The sequence below is a fragment of the Nyctereutes procyonoides genome, unplaced genomic scaffold (genome assembly GCF_905146905.1).
Source record: "Nyctereutes procyonoides isolate TBG_1078 unplaced genomic scaffold, NYPRO_anot_genome, whole genome shotgun sequence".
NCBI classification, from domain to species: Eukaryota; Metazoa; Chordata; class Mammalia; order Carnivora; family Canidae; genus Nyctereutes; species Nyctereutes procyonoides.
Genome location: NW_026575126.1, coordinates 69,465,895 through 69,486,784, shown reverse-complemented (window position 1 = coordinate 69,486,784; position 20,890 = coordinate 69,465,895). Strand labels below are relative to the sequence as shown.

Genomic DNA, 20,890 nt, shown 5'->3' with positions numbered 1-20,890 from the left:
CCCAGTATCATGGGAGTATACATGAGTCCTGCCTTGTGGCATCTTCAGTGGCCAGCAAGTGATGCTGGCACCCTTATTGGCTGCAAATTTTCTCTTTTCATCTCGAGGCCAAATTCATTAGACCTACATCCTGAGGGAGAGGAGATGAGAGAGACTGGCAGGTGAGAAACAGGAGCTAGTATAGGGTACCGGCTGAGGAAAAGACTAGGAACCATGAAAAATTTAATGAATTTGCTTTTGTTGTTTTTAGCCATTAGAAATATATATTATTATATTGACTAATAAAAAATCAGGACCTATAGATAAATATTAGAACATTAAAAATAGTAATAATCCTATATATTCAAAGGAAATGCTGAATTGTTTAAAACATGCTTTTCATGAAAGTGAAGTGCAAGAAATCTTACAAGAGGCTTTGTATAATGTAAAGTTCAGTCTTAAATTGTAGTGCTAGCCACTGTTGAGTGGTTTGGACGCTCTCCTTGGTGCTGAAGCAAGGCAGGCGGGAGGAAGAACTTCCATGTTTGAACAGGAGCGCCTTGCCTGGGATCATGACAAGCCCATCAGAGTTCCATGGTGTTTCTATTTGAGTTTCCCAGCACTGTGGTCTCTCTCTTCTTTCTTCGTATAGGTTCTGTTTTTCATCAGGTTCCATGGAATGCTCTCAATGGGGAAAGTTCCACCAGGCTTAGCCAAAGTAAATTCTCTTCATTCCCAGACCCCACAGCTCCACGTGAAACTGCCTTTGCCTTAAATCGATGTCATCATCACCTGGGGCCTCTGAATTTTGATCTGGAAAGAGAGATTGAACCAGGTGAAGGCTAGGTTTATAAGGAAACTGGGATTTGGAAACAAGAGTCTTGGGTCTGGGGAAGTGCTTAGCTTAGAACTTACCCTATAACCTAGAGTCTAGTACAAACCAACGATCTCCCCCACCTACCCACAACTTAAGTAGTTTTAAAGGTATTCTAGCTAGGGAGTTTATCTTTGCCCCAAGGCTTTCCCTAGGGAGTACAGTGCCTGAAGCCAATTACACTTCTGAAGTGTGAATACTTTTTTTTTAATTTTTATTTATTTATGATAGTCACACACAGAGAGAGAGAGAGAGAGAGGCAGAGACACAGGCAGAGGGAGAAGCAGGCTCCATGCACCGGGAGCCTGACGTGGGATTCGATCCAGGGTCTCCAGGATCGCGCCCTGGGCCAAAGGCAGGCGCCAAACCGCTGCGCCACCCAGGGATCCCTGAAGTGTGAATACTTTGAGAGCATTTCTTCTGCCCTTGAACATCCATCCAGTTGAAAGAAAATCAAGGTGCCAATCAATGAAGGGTCACCCCTTGCCCATGACCAATCTTGGCCTCAGTCACAGTGGGACATCATGACATTATGTACCTTCTGAGGTGAGGCCTGACATATGCTTAACAAAAATGTCTAAGCTGGGACTAATCAAGCCCCTAGGCCTGACTGCCAGTTTATAGGAAGTACAAAGGGTCAAAGGACAAGTTAAAGAATACCATGAGAGGGATCCCTGGGTGGCGCAGTGGTTTAGCACCTGCCTTTGACCCAGGGCACGATCCTGGAAACCCGGGATCGAATCCCACGTCAGGCTCCCGGTGCATGGAGCCTGCTTCTCCCTCTGCCTATGTCTCTGCCTCTCTCTCTCTCTCTATCATAAATAAATAAAAATTAAAAAAAAAAAGAATACCATGAGAAAATAATTAGATACACTCAAAATGTGGGACATTCCTTAAGACAATTATCCTAGACTCTTAAAAAAATCAATATATTTTAAAGGTAGGAATCAGTTCTAGATTAAAAAGACTAATGAGACACAACAAAAGTCAGTGAGTGAAATTTTTTCATATTTGAAAAAACTAGTAAAGAGGTGTTCTTGGATTCATTAGAAAACGGATATTGGATAATATTATAGAATTATCATAAATTTATTGGGAATGCTAATGGTATTTGGGGATGTTTACTGAAATGTTTAGGAATTAAATGTCATAATGTTTGCAACTGACTTCCAAATGGTTCAGCAAAATTTGATGAGTATGTATATCATATACATACATACTATGCTATATAATGAAAATGTAGCAACATGTTAAACATTGTTGATCTAGGCAGGGTATTTAGGACACTATTTTTGACTTTTATGTGGTTTGAGAGCTAAAACAACTAAATAAATTGGCTATCAAGCACATACTTAAAGTGGAAAGAAATCTCTGAGCCTGGAGCCTCAGGGATCTAGGGTAAGGTAGATTCCACCGTGTTGCTTAGCTCCTTCTCCATCTGCTGCCACCCCAAATTATGTTCATTTCCCAGCAATGTAGACCTAGATGTCACCGAGACTAACAAACCATAAACATTACTTTGCTTTCCTGAAGATCTTACCATGGTAGGAGAGGATATAGGGTCTCAGGAAAGGAGGAAGTGAGCACTTCATCCATGCCTTTCTTACCTTTGTTTCAGAGTCTATGTGGTCCAGGGAGGGCTGGAAGTTATTATAAATGGAGTCCAAGTGGATGGAATCATCTTGATCTAGATGAGAAGAAAGCCCCATGGAAGCAGCTGGTTAGAAAGACAAGCTCCCATCTATCCCTCTAATCCCACCCACTGCAAGATGAGGGGTATATCCCCTACCTTCCTAGGAAACTGAAAGCCATCGCAAACATGACAGCCTACCTAAGTTACCAGATCTCAGCAAATGGTTTGGTTGGTTCTTGGAAGATGTGGAAAATCACATTTAAAAAGTTCAACAAAGAAAAACCACCATCTCTTGGCAGGCAGCGTCTCAAATTTGTGAAAAGTCCATTAGGATTAGGATTAGCCCCCCTTGGATTGGGGGGCTATTTGATGGATTTGTTGTATTGATGCCCTAATTCATGGACATAGGGCTTTTCCTTTGCTTAGGGTTTCTACAAAGTTTTTAAATAAAGTTTTATCATTTTTCCACTGAAAACTCTTCAATATCTTTTATTGGATATATATTTGTACTGTATATATCTGTTGCTGTATAAGAACCCTCTTACACTGTTGGTGGGAATGTGAAATGGTGCAGCCACTCTGGAAAACTGTGTGAAGGTTCCTCAAAGAGTTAAAAATAGACCTGCCCTACGACCCAGCAATTGCACTGCTGGGGATTTACCCCAAAGATTCAGATGCAATGAAACGCCAGGACACCTGCACCCCGATGTTTCTAGCAGCAATGTCCACAATAGCCAAACTGTGGAAGGAGCCTCGGTGCCCATCGAAAGATGAATGGATAAAGAAGATGTGGTTTATGTATACAATGGAATATTCCTCAGCCATTAGAAACGACAAATACCCACCATTTGCTTCGATGTGGATGGAACTGGAGGGTATTATGCTGAGTGAAGTAAGTCAATCGGAGAAGGACAAACATTATATGTTCTCATTCATTTGGAGAATATAAATAATAGTGAAAGGGAATAGAGGGGAAGGGAGAAGAAATGGGTGGGAAATATCAGAAAAGGAGACAGAACATGAGAGACTCCTAACTCCGGGAAATGATCTAGGGGTGGTGGAAGGGGAGGAGGGCGGGGGGTGGGAGTGACTGGGTGATGGGCACTGAGGGGGGCACTTGACGGATGAGCACTGGGTGTTATTCTGTATGTTGGCAAATTGAACACCAATAAAAAATAAATTTATTATTAAAAAAGTAATAGAACAAAAAAAATAAAATTATGAAATGAGAGGAAAAAAATGACCTGTTGTTGATGCATAGACATGCAAATGATCTTCTCTCTTGCAAATTGATAAATTCTATTACTTTTAGGGAGTTAACATTTTCTTGGGTTTTCTAGGTTAGACAACCATACCATCAGCAAATGACAGACTTATATTTTTCTTCCCAATCTTTAAGCCCTTTATCTCTTTTTCTTTTTTATTATACTGATTAGGACACCCAGGACAATAATTAGTAGGACTGGCAATAGAGGGCTTTTGTGACTCACTTCTGGCTCAATGTAGAAGTTGACAAATATGGCCTGTGCGTCTGATGCCTATTTGTATATGCCTCACAAGCTAAGAATTTTTTCTTTCTTTCTTTCTTTCTTTCTTTCTTTCTTTCTTTCTTTCTTTCTTTCTTCTTTCTTTCTTTCTTTCTTTCTTTCTTTCTTTTTTTACATTTATAAGGGTCAAAAAAGTTTTATTGTATACAACCACACTTATTCATTTACATATTGTCTATGGCTGTTTTCATGCTACATCAACAGGGTTGAGTAATTGTGATAGAAATCATATTGTCCACAAAAGCCCAAAATATGCTATCTGGCCCTTTGTAGAAAAAGTTTACCAAACCTTGGTTAAATGGAATGATCTTTAAAATTTTTTTCTAAAAAATTTATTTATTTTGTTTGTTTTTAAAATATTTTATTTAAATTCAATTTGCCAGGATGCCTGGGTAGCTCAACTGTTGAGCATCTGTCTTCAGCCCAGGGCATGATCCTGGAGACCTGGGATCGAGTCCCACATTGGGCTCTCTGCATGGAGCCTGCTTCTTCCTCTGCCTTTGTCTCTGCCTCTCTCTCTGTATCTCTCATGAATAAATAAATAACACCTTAAAAATAAATAAATAAATAAATAAATAAATAAATAAATAAATATTCAATTTGCCAACATATAGTATAACACCCAGTGCTCATCCCATCAATAAAGATTTTCTTTTTAAGTAATGTTTACACCCAACACAGGGCTTGAACTTACAACCAGGGGCTCTATTGATTGAGCCAACCAGGTGCCCCAAATGAATGACTTTTAATGTTGATACCTTTCATTCACAAAAAATAGCTAGATTTTTTTAATTCCCTCTTTTAGCTGGAGTATTATATATATTTATATTTTTATTTTAGGTGGAGTATTATATTTTTTTAGCTGGAGTATTTTATATATATATATAGGACATATATATATATATATGTTTTTTTAATTGAAGTTTGATTTGCCAACATATAGTATAACACCCCATGCTCATCCCGTCAAGTGCCCCCCCTCAGTGCCTGTCACCCAGTCATCCTTAGCTGGAGTATTTAATCTGCTTATATTTGTTGTTGATAAGATGGTAGATTATTTTCTACCATCTTATTTAGTGCTTCCTATTTGTCATCCCTTTCCTCATCATCTCTTCCCCCTTTCTTGCTTTTTTATGAATTGACTAAAATGTTTCCCTCCTTCCATTTTTCCCTTCTTTGTAATGTAAAGACTTGATCTGTAGAAATTTTAACACGTACATTTAACCTGGCAAAATATGGAATTAATCACTTGACTGGGCTATAACTCATCTATCAGTGAGCTCAACCCACCCCTACGTGTCTATCTGTGGCCACATAGGCAGGTTTGTGTTCTGCAGAAATGTAGACCATCAAGTAACTCATGCCCTTCAATGGTCTAGTTATGCTGTGCCCATGCTTACACCTCATCGAGGGCTTTGCAGGAGCCAGTGGTAGAAATAGGAGTACAGATACAAAACCCAAGGTTTTAGAGATGGAAACACTGTTCTCTTTGCTCCATGAAGTCCTTCCATGTACCTCCCATGTACACCCTTTGAGACATTTTGAGTCCACTAAGGACTTCCAGTACCTTCATACATATCAAAACCAATGTTTCGGAAGGTTCCAGGTGTTGGTCCTCCATCTTCTTCATGCCATTTGTACAACTCCATCACTCTAGACTTTTGCCTATTGACAAAAACACCAGAGAGATTCCCATTATGAGCAGGGAACCAGAATTTGGGGACTGGTTCCATCCCTGCTTTCAGTTCTCCCACTGTCCACCCTGAGGATGAATGATTGAAGGCAGAAGCATTTGAAAAAGAGGATGAGCTAGAGGCCCATGGGCGGGGGGGGGGGAGGGCGGGGGGGGTAGTGGCAGCAGTAACTCACCGTTTCACCTCTTTCTTGGAACGGAGCGCAAACATCAAGAGAACAACAAGGATGAGTAGCACTGTGGCACCAGCTGCTCCCACAAGCCCGTACACCAGGCTCTTCTTGGTACTGAATTCACAGGTTTCCCCGCTGTACCAGTCAGTGTCTGTGCTCAGGCAGCTGAGATGGGCAGAAGGGGCAGATGGAGAGAGGGAGTATCCTGAGTCAGGGGTAGCAAACACTCACAGTCTGCCTGCCTCAGATCTGGCCCTGACTCCATGGGAGCTTAATGAGGAGAGGGTAAAGACAACGTTGCTAGAGTGTGGAACGAAGAGCCCTGAGGGGACAGAGGTAAAGTCCAGCTTCCATGACATGGGCCTAAGAGAGAGACCCAATACTCAGCCCAGTACTTTTAGGTTTTGTAGCCCAGGATATAGAGCAGTTGGCCCAATTTGGGCTTTGCCCTGGGCTGTACCCAAGAACTTAAGACCCCAACCTTTTTAATCCACAACTAACCATCACGCTCTCAGTCTCCCTTTCCATCAGGAAAAGCAAATCCCCATCCCAGATCCCCAGCACACACTCTGCCTCTGAAGCTCCCTCTCCTCCCTGGAGAAACCCTTTCTAAGCCCTGTTCCTCTCCTCCCCATACCAGCCTGTGAAATCCTTGTTCAGGAAACCTTCCCAGAACCAGAATATTTACTCAGGTCTTTGAGTATGTGTGACTCCTTCTCCCTGGTCTGTCTTTGGTTTAGTTTCAGTAGGCAATGCCTGTGACTCAGCTTTTATAGGCTTTCCACCCTCCTCTTGAGAAGGTATGGTATAATCTTCCCCTGGAAGCAAGGCCCTGTCCTCCCTATCTGGGAATTTCCAGAAGCTGGGGCTTTCCTTCTGCTTTTTCAGAGCTTGGCCCAGTCCTTAGTCTCACTACACAAACCCAGGGGAGGGGAGGAAAGCTACTGAGGCCCATTCTGGATCTGGCCTTGAGATTCTGGCTACTTGTGTCCTTTGTATTCAAGAGAGGCCAGGACCCACTTGATGACCTTGGCCTTTAGACAGAGTCTTGAAGTGTGGGTTTCCCAATGGAGAGGGAGAACAGCCAGGCTGGGGTGGGACACTCACTAGCACCGAGGACCACTGCGGTCTAGCTGGCACTTCCCAGAGTTACAGTTCATGGTGCTGTTGAAGCCTGGCATGCAATGGTTGATGCAGTTTGGTTTCTGATCCTTGTATTCCACAAAGAAGTAGGCAGCATAATCTTTCCCAGCCTTCTCTTTGCATTCCTCTGTGGGGCATGGAGGAGTTGCAGTGACCAGGTAGCCAGGTACATTGTCTACCTCCCTCTGCCCTCCCTGGACCCCCAGTCACCTACTTTCAGGGTCATATTGGGTAACCGTAATGTTTTGCACCTTGGTGGCAGTCGTGTTGTAACACAGTAGAGCTGTGAAAGGAGACACATAGAGCCCCTTAAAACAAATTTGTTTAGTAGGGATAGGGGATAGGGGAGTGGGATGTGATGAGGGGTAGAAGGAACCCCATTCCTGCAGACGGTAATGGCAGCTTTGTGCCCAGCTCTCCAGAACAATGACCCTCCAAGTGCCCTGTGCCTTCCCCATGTCTTCTTCTCCCATATGCATCTTTGCCAAGATTCCCACACTACTCATTATATTCAGAAGAATAGGCTCCTCATAACAAGCCATGTTTATTCTCATTTTCCCACTAGTCCCACAGGATTTAGCCTGCATGTACACCTGCCTTTTCCCCTTCCCCCCCTCCAGGGATGACACAAAGCTTAAAGATTCCTTGAGGACCCCTTCAACACCCCCCCAGAAGCCTAGGAATTTACCTGGGCAGGTATTATTTATGGTTATTTGCTGTTTGGTTACATTCTGGATTTTTTCCGTCACCTTCTGGGTGACCTTATTCAAAACATCCTTGTATTCTGGGGTGAACTTGGTCTTCAGGATAATTTCATGTTCTACCACAATACTGCCAGCACTGAGGAGAGAAAAAGATGTCTGTGAGTATCCTCCTAGGTCATAAGTGCTCACTTCAACCCCTTTTCCTAGGCAAGACATGCCTTCTTTGCTCCCATGGGAAGGCAGAGCTGGGGGAGGATGGTTGAAATGATGACCCAGTGTTCCCTGGATGAAAGCTAATTCCAGGCACAGTGCTAGGCACTTCCCCTTCGGGCACATATCACAACTTGGGCCTAAGATAACTGTCTCGAAACTTAGGCTCTAGGCCTAAGATAATTTTCTTCCCTGTGTGGAAGTCTTAGGGAAGGCTCAAGGGCAAAGATGGATAGAGAGATGGGACCACGGAAGATCATCATCAAGATGTCATTAGATGCAATCAGCAGGAGACTGGATAGCTGCTGGCAAGATGTCTTTAAGAGGTAGGAGGACACCAGAGGCTTACAGGACTCGTGAATTGCTAAGTGGAGGGCTGCAGAAGGCCTGTGAGCCTTCTAAGAGTATGCATAGAAGCTCATATGTGTGTATTTTCAACTCACATACACTGTTGTCAATTCTCAAACGAGTCTTTGACACCTAAAAGGTTAAAATTCTAGCCAATCATCTCTTCTCTTCCTTAGGACCTAGGAAAAGATAGGGGCAAAGCCATCAAGAGAACATGGCTTCAGACAAGCTCACAGCTTCCATTTGCTTCCTTTTCTCTTCTCTAGCTCCAAATCCCTAGAGCAGCCCATCTTCTGTGTATGTAAAACAGAATCAGAAATGCCTGGAAGTCAATGAGCTCTTATTCTAGAATGCAAATTACTTCTCCCCTGACATAGGTGTAGGGATCATTTGCACCCCAGGAACAAGTACTTTCTGGATATAAAAATACAACAACAAGTCCAGCCTTCCCATGCTCACAATTCAGGATTCCTAAATAAAGGAAGCCAAAAGCACTCTTTTCCCCTTGCTTTCTCCTTAGTACTATATTCAGAGGCTTAAACATAAATAGAAGATTGGGGGGCCAATATTTCTGAACAAGATAAAGAATAGTATAATACAGAATAATAGAGTTATATGAGATAATAATTATACTCATAATATGTAAAATATTGAACAGTGGAATTCAAATAACCTGTAGATTAATGAGTTAGAGGGCACCAGGGGATCTTTTAGCTCAAGGTCATCTTTCAAAATAAGGACACGTTGATCTCAAGAACCCCACATGGTGGGATGCCTGGGTGACTCAGTGGTTGAGCATCTGCCTTCAGCTCAGGGCATGATCCTAGGGTCCTGGGATCGAGTTCTGCATCCGGCTCCCTGCAAGGAGCCTACTTCTACCTCTACCTATGTCTCTACCTCTCTCTCTGTGTCTCTCATGAATAAATGCCTAAAATCTTTTAAAAAGAGAAAGAAAAGAAACCCAAGGTGGTGGTGGCCTCAGGCATCTCCCTGACTCCATCACTATCCTCAGACCCCATTTTGAAAACTCTGATGGAGAGAAACATGGCTTTATCAAGGCCACACAGATATAGAGGGAGTTAGAAGGTTCAGGAGGAAATCCTGACACTTGCCCAGAGTAGCCAAGTGATCTTGGACCAGCAGTTGGCTCCGTAGAGCCTCAGTTCCCTCATGTGTAACATGAGAGTAGTTGGTTCCCGGGACTCTTCCTTCCATGCTTCCAATATGAATGATTCTCACTTCCTATCTGCCTGCTCCCAGACGTCTCTGGAGCCCTCAGGGTTCAGCTGTCTCTTCATATCTGGCCGAAGGTAGTAGAATAGATAGAGAACCCAGCAGGGGTGCAGGGATGCCTGTGTGGCTTGGTCAGTTAAGCATTTGCCTTCAGTTTAGGTCACTATCCCAGAGTCCTGGGATCAAGTACTGCATTGGGCTCCCTGCTCAGTGGGGAGTCTGTTTCTCCTTCTCCTTCTCCCCTTCCTCCCTGCTTATGCTCTCTCTCTCGCTCTCTCTCTCTTTCTCAAATACATAAATAAAATCTTTTTTTGAAAAAAGAAAACCCATCAGGAATATAAAAATGCTCGGTCCACAGAGCCTGTCCGCCTTCTCTTGCCTGAGAGAGAGTGACAGGTAGAGAAGAAAGATGACGTTTGCATTTACGGACTGCCCCATCCCCAGGGGGGAAGAGAACTCTGTGGGGTCAGCACATGCTAAACCTGGAGAGGAAGTTTTAGGGCCAGAAAGAAAAATGGTTTCCTCTTCCAGGGCAGCTAAACTGCTGAAGGGCAGACACCAGGCACCTGCTCACAGACCACAGGAAGAGGACATGACAAGCCCAGCTGGTGGCCTCTCTTGTTCAAGAGAGAAGGTTTTGGTTTGACATAACTGGGAGAGGAAGAAAAACAGAGGTTGAAAGATACATTTTTCCCCTGTGATTTTGTTCAACTTTCTTTCTACTGGTTGAAAATTTCTTTTGAAGATTATCATGACTGTAAACCAGGGGAGAGATATCTCCACGGACCAGGAGAGGCTGGCAACTCCTGTAAACCTCATTGGTCAGTACCATTCTAAGGTTTTCAAACAGTTGAGGTTGATAGCAGGGCCAAGATTCTGTGGGAGCAGAGTCCTGTAAGAGGTGAGTGGGAGTGAATACCAGCCAGGTCGGGACTTGGACACATTTTCCCTGGGGTTGCCTCCCAAGCTAAGTTATTTGGCTTCATCTCTGAAGACAAACGGGATGTCCACCACACAAACTGTATCCTCCAGGTATTCTCATGTGTCAGTGTCTCCAGCATAAGAGGATTTCTGTTTGAGTCTTGGATCTACCACTCCATAAATGACCCCTTAGGCAACTCAATGCCTGTCTCTAGGAATCTTTCTTTTTCTGTGCAATGGGAATAATCCTGCCGGCCGGGAATAACCACTCACAGGGTGGTTATGAGCTTCCAAATTGGAAAATATATGTAAGACTATAATTGTTGGGAGGGTGTTATAAGCTAAACTGTGTTCCCCCCAAATTCATATGTTGAAGCCCTAACCCCCAGTATCTCTTTATTTGAGGATAGGGCCTCTACACATGTGCTTAAGTTAAAATGAGCCTGTTGGGTGGGCCCTAACCCAATCTGAGTGGTGTCCTTATGAGAAGAGGAATTTTGGGCTGGCACCTGGCTGGCCCAGTTGGAAAAACATGTGACTCCTGACCTTGGGTTTTGAATTCAAGCCCCATGTTGAGTGTAGAGATTGCTACAAAAATAAATAAGAACTTTTAAAAAAAACGAGAGGAGGAAATTTGGTCACACAAAGACACACCAAGGATGTGCTTGAACAGAGGAAAACTGTGTGAGGACCCAGGAAGGAGGCAATTGTCTGCAAGCCAAAGAGAGACTCAGAAGAAACCAAACCTACTGAACACCTCGATCTTGGACTTCCAGCCTCCAGAACCTGAGAAATAAATATCTGTTGCTTGAGCCACCCAGTCTGGGGTATTTTGTTATGACAGCCCTGGCAAACTCATATAGGGGCAGAGTTTCAGTTGTCTTTATGATTATTGTTTCCACTCCAAATACTTTCTTTCCAGGATCCCCAGATACTCACGACAGCCTTGTGATGTTGACCCCTTGATACTCAGGGATTTCGCGATAAACGTGAGCCATCTGAAAGGCAAGGAGGTCACGGTGTCATCCCAGACGCCCCAACGTGGAGCCTGCCAGGTCTTTCCATAGGAATTCAGGAAGGCAGAGGATGGACCTGATGCATCCCCCATTCCCTGTGAGGAGCTGGCAGGGGCACACTGTCCAGATGGGGTGGTCCCTCCTCAGAGACCAGCCCTATCCCTGGGGCCCTCCCACTGGCCCTTTCATGGAACCTTTCTTTGTCTTTTCACAAGCTCTCTGGCAAACCCTGAGGAAAGGAGTGAGCTGAGAAACTCACAAACATGAGAACAGCCCTCAACTGCTTTCTTCACCTCTAGAGACTGCTCCCTGAGTTACCGACAGGGACCTGCTTTCCCAGGCTCACCTCTTGTGTGAATGTATCACTGAAGTTCTTGAATTCTACAGAATCCCGGTCTTCTAGCTCTTTGGTGAACTCCCTACTGGTCACTGTCACAGTCATTTCTACTTGGGCAGAGACGGTCTCCGGTGGGGAGTCTAAGGGGGTCAAACAGAAGCACCACTTACTGAGAACAGAGCCCCCCCTCCCACCCCAAGTTCCTTCGCAAGGAGACCCACACTTCAGCAATTCTGCCCTGAGCAAGGGAGTGGGCTAGGTCCACCACCCCCACTCCCACGCAGGTCTCACCAGAGTGCCTCTGGAGGGTGGGGAGTACACTGTATTCTTCATGGCTTTGGGATGGAACCCAGGGGATCTCTGGCCTTACATTATCTTAGAGAATTTCACATACCTTTTGTATTCTCCTCCAGTACACACTCATTTATCTTAAGTGTATTTTAAAATACAAATTCTGTGCCAGATTTATGTTTTGTTCCAAACTATACCTTCCTGCTTTATTCATTTTTTAATGTTTCAACTTTATTACCACTGAGTTAAATGGTTGCCCCCAGAAGAGGCCATATTCCTGGGCATGCAGAGGGCAGTAATAGGGGCTCAGGATTGGGGAGAGCAGGGCCCTGTGGTCCTACTCACCTATCTCAATGCTCGGGATCACATCCTCGCACTTTGGCCCTTGGAAGAGGCCAACGCACACACACTTAATCCCATCCCAGTAGCCTTCATTCTTGCAGGTCATGGCTTGGTACTGGCACTGGTCTCCTTGGAAGTCGTTGGGGCAAACACAGACCTGCCCATTCCACGTTCCTCCATTTTTGCAGTCCACTGAAAAGGACAAAGCCCCACTTACCCACACATATTTGCATAAAACTTTACAGCTTGCAACACATTTTCACAGATACTGCCTAATTTGATACTCTCATGAGACCCTGGAATAGGCAGGACAGATAGTGTCATCCCTATTTTTTTTAATTTTTATTTATTTATGATAGTCAGAGAGAGAGAGAGAGAGAGAGAGAGAGAGATGCAGAGACATAGGCAGAGGGAGAAGCAGGCTCCATGCACCGGGAGCCCGATGTGGGATTCGATCCTGGGTCTCCAGGATCGCGCCCTGGGCCAAAGGCAGGTGCCAAACCGCTGCGCCACCCAGGGATCCCTGTCATCCCTATTTTATGGATGGGACAAGTGAGGTGGAAAGAGGCTAAGAGACCTGCCCAATGATCCATGTGGATGCTGGACTTGACCTGGTCTTAGAGTATTCCAGTACGATTTACTTTAGCCCTGAAAAGCAAGAAATGGAACATCTAGTATTGTCAGGGGTGAGGGACAACACAGGCAAGGCTGAGGAAGAGAAAAGAAAAAACAGAAACTAAGAGTACCCAGAAGAACTTGACCAATCTAGGTTACAGTAGGCCTGTGAATGAGTATGTCATTATCTCTGCAACACCTGCTTCAGGAGAGCTCATACTGGAAATTGTTGTCATGGTGACTATTCATGATTCCTCTTTATTTTCTGGGATGTAGAGTTTGAGGGAGGAATGTAAACTTCATTTAGACAGAAGATGGTTACAAACAACTCTCAATATCTATGCCAATCTATTTGGAAAAGTGAGATCTCTGTTCCCTTTGGCTTTTCTTTTTTTTTTTATTTTATTGTTTTTAATTTTTTTTTAATAAATTAATTTTTATTGGTGTTCAATTTACCAACATACAGAATAACACCCAGTGCTCATCCCGTCAAGTGTCCCCCTCCGTGCCCGTCACCCATTCACCCCCACCCCCCGCCCTCCTCCCCTTCCACCACCCCTAGTTCATTTCCCAGAGTTAGAGGTCTTTATGTTCTGTCTCCCTTTCTGATATCTCCCACACATTTCTTCTCCCTTTGGCTTTTCTTGAAAAGAGCTGTTCATGCACAGACTTGTATTCCAGGTAAGGTTTGTCTAGCTAGGCACATGAGATATGCACATACTCTAGGAAACCCTGCCCCACCTCTTCCTCCCAGTCTACTCCTCTACTACCAGTTTCAGAGTGCATAGGCCACACTCATCACATCACACAGCCTCTGATTACAGGCCTTTGGTTCAAGACATTCAGAAAGAGTGAAAGAGTTGAGTCAAGAGTGGTGTCCTGGGCACAAGAAAGATCCATAAATCCTAAATCAGCCTCTCTCTCTCTCTCTCTCTCTCTCTCTCTCTCTCTGTGTGTGTGTGTGTTACTGAAGATGTCCAGACCTGATCTAAGTGATGAGCACAAGCTTGTGTGCAAAAGCACCCGCTGGGATGTGTCACCTGTTGCCCAAAGGTCTACAGGGAAAGCCAACCTCCAGGGAATAAGAGGAAGATGAAGGGAGGCTATCTGCCTTCAGAAAGCTGACCAATATCAGCTGTGGGCCTGGTGGTCATGCATTTACTGCAAGACACCTGTGGGACTTCCTAGGGACACAAGTTCCAGACCTCCCCCTAAAGATGCTCAGCACCTCTCTCTGAGAATCAGAGTTCAACTAGACAATGCCACATTGGAGAGAAACCAAAGAACAAAGCCACATAAAATAAAAGCCAGGCAAAAAAAAAACCCTCCAGAGGAAGAATTCACAAAGCGCTGAGGAAATGCGGTAGCCAAATGCTGAAGAACTTCCCTTCATCTTCCTCAATTCAAGACAGGATAGGGCAGGGCACTATCGTGGAAAACACAGATCATATGTCTCTAGGCATATCTATAGTTTATCTAAAGCAATAAATGTCTTTAAGTATTTTAACTAGTACATTTATCTTAATGCCAAATATCCTCTCTCTGATAATCAATCTCACAAGTATAATAATAGTATATTGTATAATATATATTGTATATTATATATTACATAATGACACTGTATTATAATGGTAGGCATGGAGTGGGGTAGTCTCATTTTATCCAGAGCAAAGAGAGCTGGGTCGAAGTTCCAGAGACAGAAAAAAGACAGGAAGGCATAAGGATACAGAAATATTCAAGGGCATAGAGGCAGAGCTCAGAGCTGATAAAATTAAATCTGCTTGGAAAACTTGGGTGGCTCAGTGGTTGAGTGTCTGTCTTTGGCTCAGGGCGTGACCCCAGAATCTGGGGATTGAGTCCAGCAATGTGCTCCCTCCTTGCAGGGAGCCGGCTTTTCCCTCTCCCTCTGACTATGTCTCTGCCTCTCTCTGTGTGTGACTCTGATAAATAAATAAATAAAATCTTTAAATTAAAAAAAAACTTCTTTGGCTTCTATGGTGGATGCACAGAAAATAAGAAAAAACAAAATAAATGAATGGTAGCAGAGAGATAGTTGCCAAAGACATATATGAGTACTATTGGCAACAACAATAACAAAAACCAAAACAAAAACCAAAAAACCTTAACATTTAAGCATGACCAAAATCAATGAGATAAACCACTAAAAGGACATGTAATCCAAATGAAATATAGGAAGTTCATGAGATTATAGGATATAACACATGATGGGACAGAGCTTCACAGAATATAAAAGGAAGATATGGAATGTACAGACACTCTGTTGGGGACTCAAGCTGTCCAGGCAAAGAGAGATGAAGTATGTTGTATGATAAAATGGACCTAGTTCAAGAAACAGTGGGCAGGACAGAGATCAGAGAAAAGGTGACTGCACTGAGGACAATTGATCCAAAGGAAACAAGTAAGAACAAAAGAAGAATTAGGATAAAGGTCTAAGAAGCCCACAGGGACAGGTTGAAAACATATGTAGGCTTCAAAAGGCAAATACAAAATATTACTTACATGGTGTGGTTGCTGGAGTAGTAGATGTAGGGGCAGGGGTGCTTCTTATTGTAACAGTGGCCGAGCTCTGCGTGGTAAGTGTTGTCCTGGAGGTAGAGGTGGACTGAGTCCTTGTGGTGACAACCACAGGAGTCACAGAGGTGGAGGAGGCAGAAGTTGTTGCAGATGGTATTGTCTGTGGGCTACTTATTGTGGAAGCTGGAGTGGTGGTGACACTACCAACAGAGGTTGTAGAAGTCTCAGCTCCTGTATAAGAAGACAAAGTGGTACCACTCAATGTAAAAGTGGTGGATGTGTCAGTCACTGGAGAAACTGAGCCTGCTGAGGTGCTCTCAGCTGGTAGTGTTGGGGGTGGAATACTCTCTGTGACAGATGAACTGGTGGTGGAACTCTCAACAAAAGCTGGGGATGTGTTCATACCTGGAGAAGCTGTTGCGGTTGAGGTAGAGTCAGCTGAAGGTGTTGGCGATGGGCTACTGTCTGTGAGAGCATCTGTGGTGGTGGCAGTGGCAGCAGAAGCTGGAGATGTGATCGTGTTTGGTGAAGCTGTCCCTGTTGAGGTAGAGGGAGCTGAAGGTGTTGACATGCTGGTGTCTGCAGAAGCTGTTGATGTGGTTACGTCTGGAGAAGCTGTTGATATGGTCACACCTGGAGAAGAGGTTAATGTGCTTGCATCTGGAGAAGCTGTGGATGTGGTGCTGTCTGGAGAAACTGTTGATGAGCTCATGTCTGGAGATGCAGTTGATGTGGTCATGACTAGGGAAGCTGTTGATGTGCTTACATCTGGCCAGGCTGTTGATGTGGTCATGGCTGGAGACGCTGATGTGGTTGCATCTGGATATGTTGTTGATGTGCTGGTGTCTGGAGACTCTGTTGATGTGCTCATGACCGGGGAAGCTGTTGATGTGCTCGCATCCGGCCAGGCTGTTGATGTGGTCGTGTCTGGAGATGTTGTTGATGTGCTAATGTCAGGAGAAGCTATTGATGTAGTGGTGTCTGGAGTAGCTGTTGATATGGTGGCATCCAGAGAGGCTGTGGATGTGCTCGAATCTGGAGACGTTGTTGACGTGCTGGTGTCTGGAGAAGCTGTTGGTGTGCCTGTGTCTGGAGACACTGTTAATGTGCTTGCAACTGAAGAAACTGTTGATGTGGTGGCATCTGGAGAAGCTGTGGATGTCATGCTCTCTGGAATAGCTGTTGATGTGGTCGTGTCTGGAGATGTTGTTGATGTGCTCACATCTGGAGAAGCTGCTGATGTGGTCCCGTCTAGAGACACTATTGATGTGGTCATGTCTGGGGACACTGTTGATGTGCTCATGTCTGGAGAAGCTGTTGATGTGCTCGTGTCTGGAGACACTGTTGATGTGCTCGCATCTGGCCAGACAGTTGATGTGGTCCCGTCTGGAGAAGCTGTTGATGTGGTCACATCTGGAGAAGCTATAGATGTGGTCATGTCTGGAGACATTGTTGATGTGCTCCCATCTGGAGAAGCTGCTGATGTGCTCACGTCTGGAGAGGTTCTTGATGTAGTCACATCTGGAGAAGCTGTTGATGTGCTTGAATCTGGCCAGATTGTCAATGTGGTCATGTCTGGAGATGTTTTTGATGTGGTCCCATCTGGAGAAGCTATTGATGTAGTCATTTCTGGAGATGCTGTTGATGTGGTCACTTCTGGAGAAGCTGCAGATGTGGTCCTGTCTGGAAAAGCTGCTGATGTGGTCATGTCTGGAGAAGCTGTTGATGTGCTCGCATCAGGCCAGGTTGTTGATGTGGTCACATCTGGAGAAGCCGTTGATGTGGTCACATCTGGAGAAGCTGTTGATGTGCTAGCATCTGGCCAGGCAGTTGAGGTGGTCACGACCGGAGAAGCTGGTGATGTGGTCATATCTGGGGAAGCTATAGATGTGGTCATGTCTGGAGACATTGTTGATGTGCTCCCATCTGGAGAAGCTGCTGATGTGCTCGCATCTGGAGAGGTTCTTGATGTAGTCACATCTGGAGAAGCTGTTGATGTGCTTGTTTCTGGGCAGGCAGTTGATGTGGTCCTGTCTGGAGACGTTGTTGATATGGTCGCATCTGGAGAAGCTGCTGATGTGGTCACGTCTGGAGAAGCTGCTGATGTGGCCCCATCTGGAGACACTGTAAATGTGGTCAAGTCTGGAGAAGCTGTTGATGTGCTCATGTCCGGAGACACTGTTGATGTGCTCATGTCAGGAGAGGCTGTTGATGTGCTCGCATCTGGAGAGGCTCTTGATGTGGTCACATCTGGAGAAGCTGCTGACATGGTCACGTCTGGAGAAGCTGCTGATGTGGTTCCATCTGGAGACACTGTTAATGTGGTCGCCTCTGGAGAAGCTGTTGATGTGCTCATGTCTGGAGACATTGTTGACGTGCTCATGTCCAGAGAAACTGTTGATGTGCTCACATCTGGCCAGGCTGGTGATGTGGTCCCTTCTGGAGATGCTGTTGAAGTGGTCAAGTCTGGAGAAGCTGTTGATGTGCTCGTGACTGGTGTAGCTATTAATGTGCTCATGTCTGGAGACACTGGTGATGTGCTCATGTCTGGAGAAGCTGTTGCTGTGGTCGCATCTGGAGAAGCTGCTGATGTGGTCCCGTCTGGAGACACTGTTAATGTGGTCATGTCTGGAGAAGCTGTGGTTGAGGCAAGATCTGGAGAAGCTGCTGATGTGGTCCCATCTGGAGATGCTGTTGACGTAGTCAGGTCTGGAGGAGCAGTTGATGTGGTCACATCTGGAGAAGCTGCTGATGTGGTCCCATCTGGAGACACTGCTGAAGTACTCATGTCTGGAGAAGCTGTTGATGTGCTCACATCTGGAGAGGCTCTTGATGTGGTCACATCTGGAGAAGCTGCTGATGTGGTCACGTCTGCAGAAGATGCTGATGTGGTCATGTCTGGAAAAGCTGCTGATGTGGTTCCATCTGGAGACACTTTTGATGTGGTCGCCTCTGGAGAAGCTGTTGATGTGCTCATGTCTGGAGACATTGTTGATGTGCTCATGTCTGGATAAGCTGTTGATGTGCTCGCATCTGGCCAGGTTGCTGATGAGGTCCCTTCTGGAGATGCCGTTGAAGTGGTCAAGTCCGGAAAAGCGGTTGATGTGCTCGTGTCCGGAGATGCTATTGTTGTGGTCACGTCTGGAGAAGCGACTGATATGGTTATATCTGGAGAAGCTGCTGATGTGGTGCCGTCTAGAGACGATGTTGATGTAGTCACATCTGGAGATGTTGTTGATGTGGTCTCATCCTGAGCAGCTGATGATGTGGTCCTGTCTGGAGACACTGTTGATGTGGTGAAGTCTGGAGAAGCTGTTGATGTGCTCGCATCTGGCCAGGCTGTTGAGATAGTCCCGTCTGGAGAGGCTGTTGATGTGGTCGCCTCTGGAGAAGCTGTTGATGTGCTCATTTCTGTCCAGGCAGTCGATGTGGTCACGTCTGGAGAAGCTAGTGATGTGGTCACATCCAGAGCAGCTGCTGATGTGGTCCCAACTGGAGACACTGCTGAAGTGCTCATGTCTGGAGAAGCTGTTGATGTGCTCGTATCTGGAGAGGCTCTTGATGTGCTCACATCTGGCCAGGTTGCTGATGAGGTCCCTTCTGGAGACGCCGTTGAGGTGGTCAAGTCTGGAAAAGCGGTTGATGTGCTCGTGTCTGGAGATGCTATTGTTGTGGTCACGTCTGGAGAAGCGACTGATATGGTTATATCTGGAGAAGCTGCTGATGTGGTGCTGTCTAGAGACGATGTTGATGTAGTCACATCTGGAGATGTTGTTGATGTGGTCTCATCCTGAGCAGCTGATGATGTGGTCTTGTCTGGAGACACTGTTGATGTGGTGAAGTCTGTAGAGGCTGTTGATGTGCTCGCATCTGGCCAGGCTGTTGAGATAGTCCCGTCTGGAGAGGCTGTTGATGTGGTCGCCTCTGGAGAAGCTGTTGATGTGCTCATTTCTGTCCAGGCAGTCGATGTGGTCACGTCTGGAGAAGCTAGTGATGTGGTCACATCCGGAGCAGCTGCTGATGTGGTGCCATCTGGAGACACTGCTGAAGTGCTCATGTCTGGAGAAGCTGTTGATATGCTTGCATCTGGAGAGGCTCTTGATGTGGTCACATCTGGAGAAGCTGCTAAGGTGGTCAAGTCTGGAGAAGCTGCTGATGTGGTCATGTCTGGAAAAGCTGCTGATGTGGTTCTATCTGGAGACACTGTTGATGTGGTCGCCTCTGGAGAAGCTGTTGATGTGCTCATATCTGGAGACATTGTTGATATGCTCATGTCTGGATAAGCTGTTGATGTGCTCGCATCTGGCCAGGTTGCTGATGAGGTCCCTTCTGGAGACGCCGTTGAGGTGGTCAAGTCTGGAAAAGCGGTTGATGTGCTCGTGTCCGGAGATGCTATTGTTGTGGTCACGTCTGGAGAAGCGACTGATATGGTTATATCTGGAGAAGCTGCTGATGTGGTGCCGTCTAGAGACGATGTTGATGTAGTCACATCTGGAGATGTTGTTGATGTGGTCTCATCCTGAGCAGCTGATGATGTGGTCCTGTCTGGAGACACTGTTGATGTGGTGAAGTCTGGAGAAGCTGTTGATGTGCTCGCATCTGGCCAGGCTGTTGAGATAGTCCCGTCTGGAGAGGCTGTTGATGTGGTCGCCTCTGGAGAAGCTGTTGATGTGCTCATTTCTGTCCAGGCAGTCGATGTGGTCACGTCTGGAGAAGCTAGTGATGTGGTCACATCCAGAGCAGCTGCTGATGTGGTCCCAACTGGAGACACTGCTGAAGTGCTCATGTCTGGAGAAGCTGTTGATGTGCTCGCATCTGGAGAGGCTCTTGATGTGCTCACATCTGGCCAGGTTGCTGATGAGGTCCCTTCTGGAGACGCCGTTGAGGTGGTCAAGTCTGGAAAAGCGGTTGATGTGCTCGTGTCCGGAGATGCTATTGTTGTGGTCACGTCTGGAGAAGCGACTGATATGGTTATATCTGGAGAAGCTGCTGATGTGGTGCCGTCTAGAGACGATGTTGATGTAGTCACATCTGGAGATGTTGTTGATGTGGTCTCATCCTGAGCAGCTGATGATGTGGTCCTGTCTGGAGACACTGTTGATGTGGTGAAGTCTGGAGAAGCTGTTGATGTGCTCGCATCTGGCCAGGCTGTTGAGATAGTCCCATCTGGAGAGGCTGTTGATGTGGTCGCCTCTGGAGAAGCTGTTGATGTGCTCATTTCTGTCCAGGCAGTCGATGTGGTCACGTCTGGAGAAGCTAGTGATGTGGTCACATCCAGAGCAGCTGCTGATGTGGT

The 20,890-nt window shown here is 45.6% G+C and overlaps 2 protein-coding genes across 2 annotated transcripts; both read right to left on the bottom strand.

Annotated features, from left to right (window-relative positions):
• Positions 1-241: 241 nt before the first annotated feature.
• On the bottom strand, positions 242-16,406 carry LOC129519468 (mucin-17-like). The gene is made up of 12 exons (XM_055339988.1): positions 16,000-16,406; positions 15,580-15,825; positions 12,448-12,636; positions 11,821-11,951; positions 11,398-11,456; positions 7,731-7,882; positions 7,257-7,325; positions 7,007-7,169; positions 5,903-6,064; positions 5,601-5,698; positions 2,461-2,540; positions 242-792 (listed from the first exon to the last, which is right to left on the bottom strand). Exons 1-12 carry the CDS (start codon positions 16,385-16,387, stop codon positions 751-753), a joined length of 1,779 nt encoding a protein of 592 aa, XP_055195963.1. The 5' UTR covers positions 16,388-16,406; the 3' UTR covers positions 242-750.
• Positions 16,407-16,547: 141 nt separating this feature from the next.
• Positions 16,548-19,003, bottom strand: LOC129519888 (coagulation factor V-like). The gene is made up of 3 exons (XM_055340711.1): positions 18,158-19,003; positions 16,959-17,273; positions 16,548-16,892 (listed from the first exon to the last, which is right to left on the bottom strand). The coding sequence occupies exons 1-3, from the start codon at positions 19,001-19,003 to the stop codon at positions 16,548-16,550; spliced, it is 1,506 nt and encodes a 501-aa protein (XP_055196686.1).
• Positions 19,004-20,890: the final 1,887 nt, after the last annotated feature.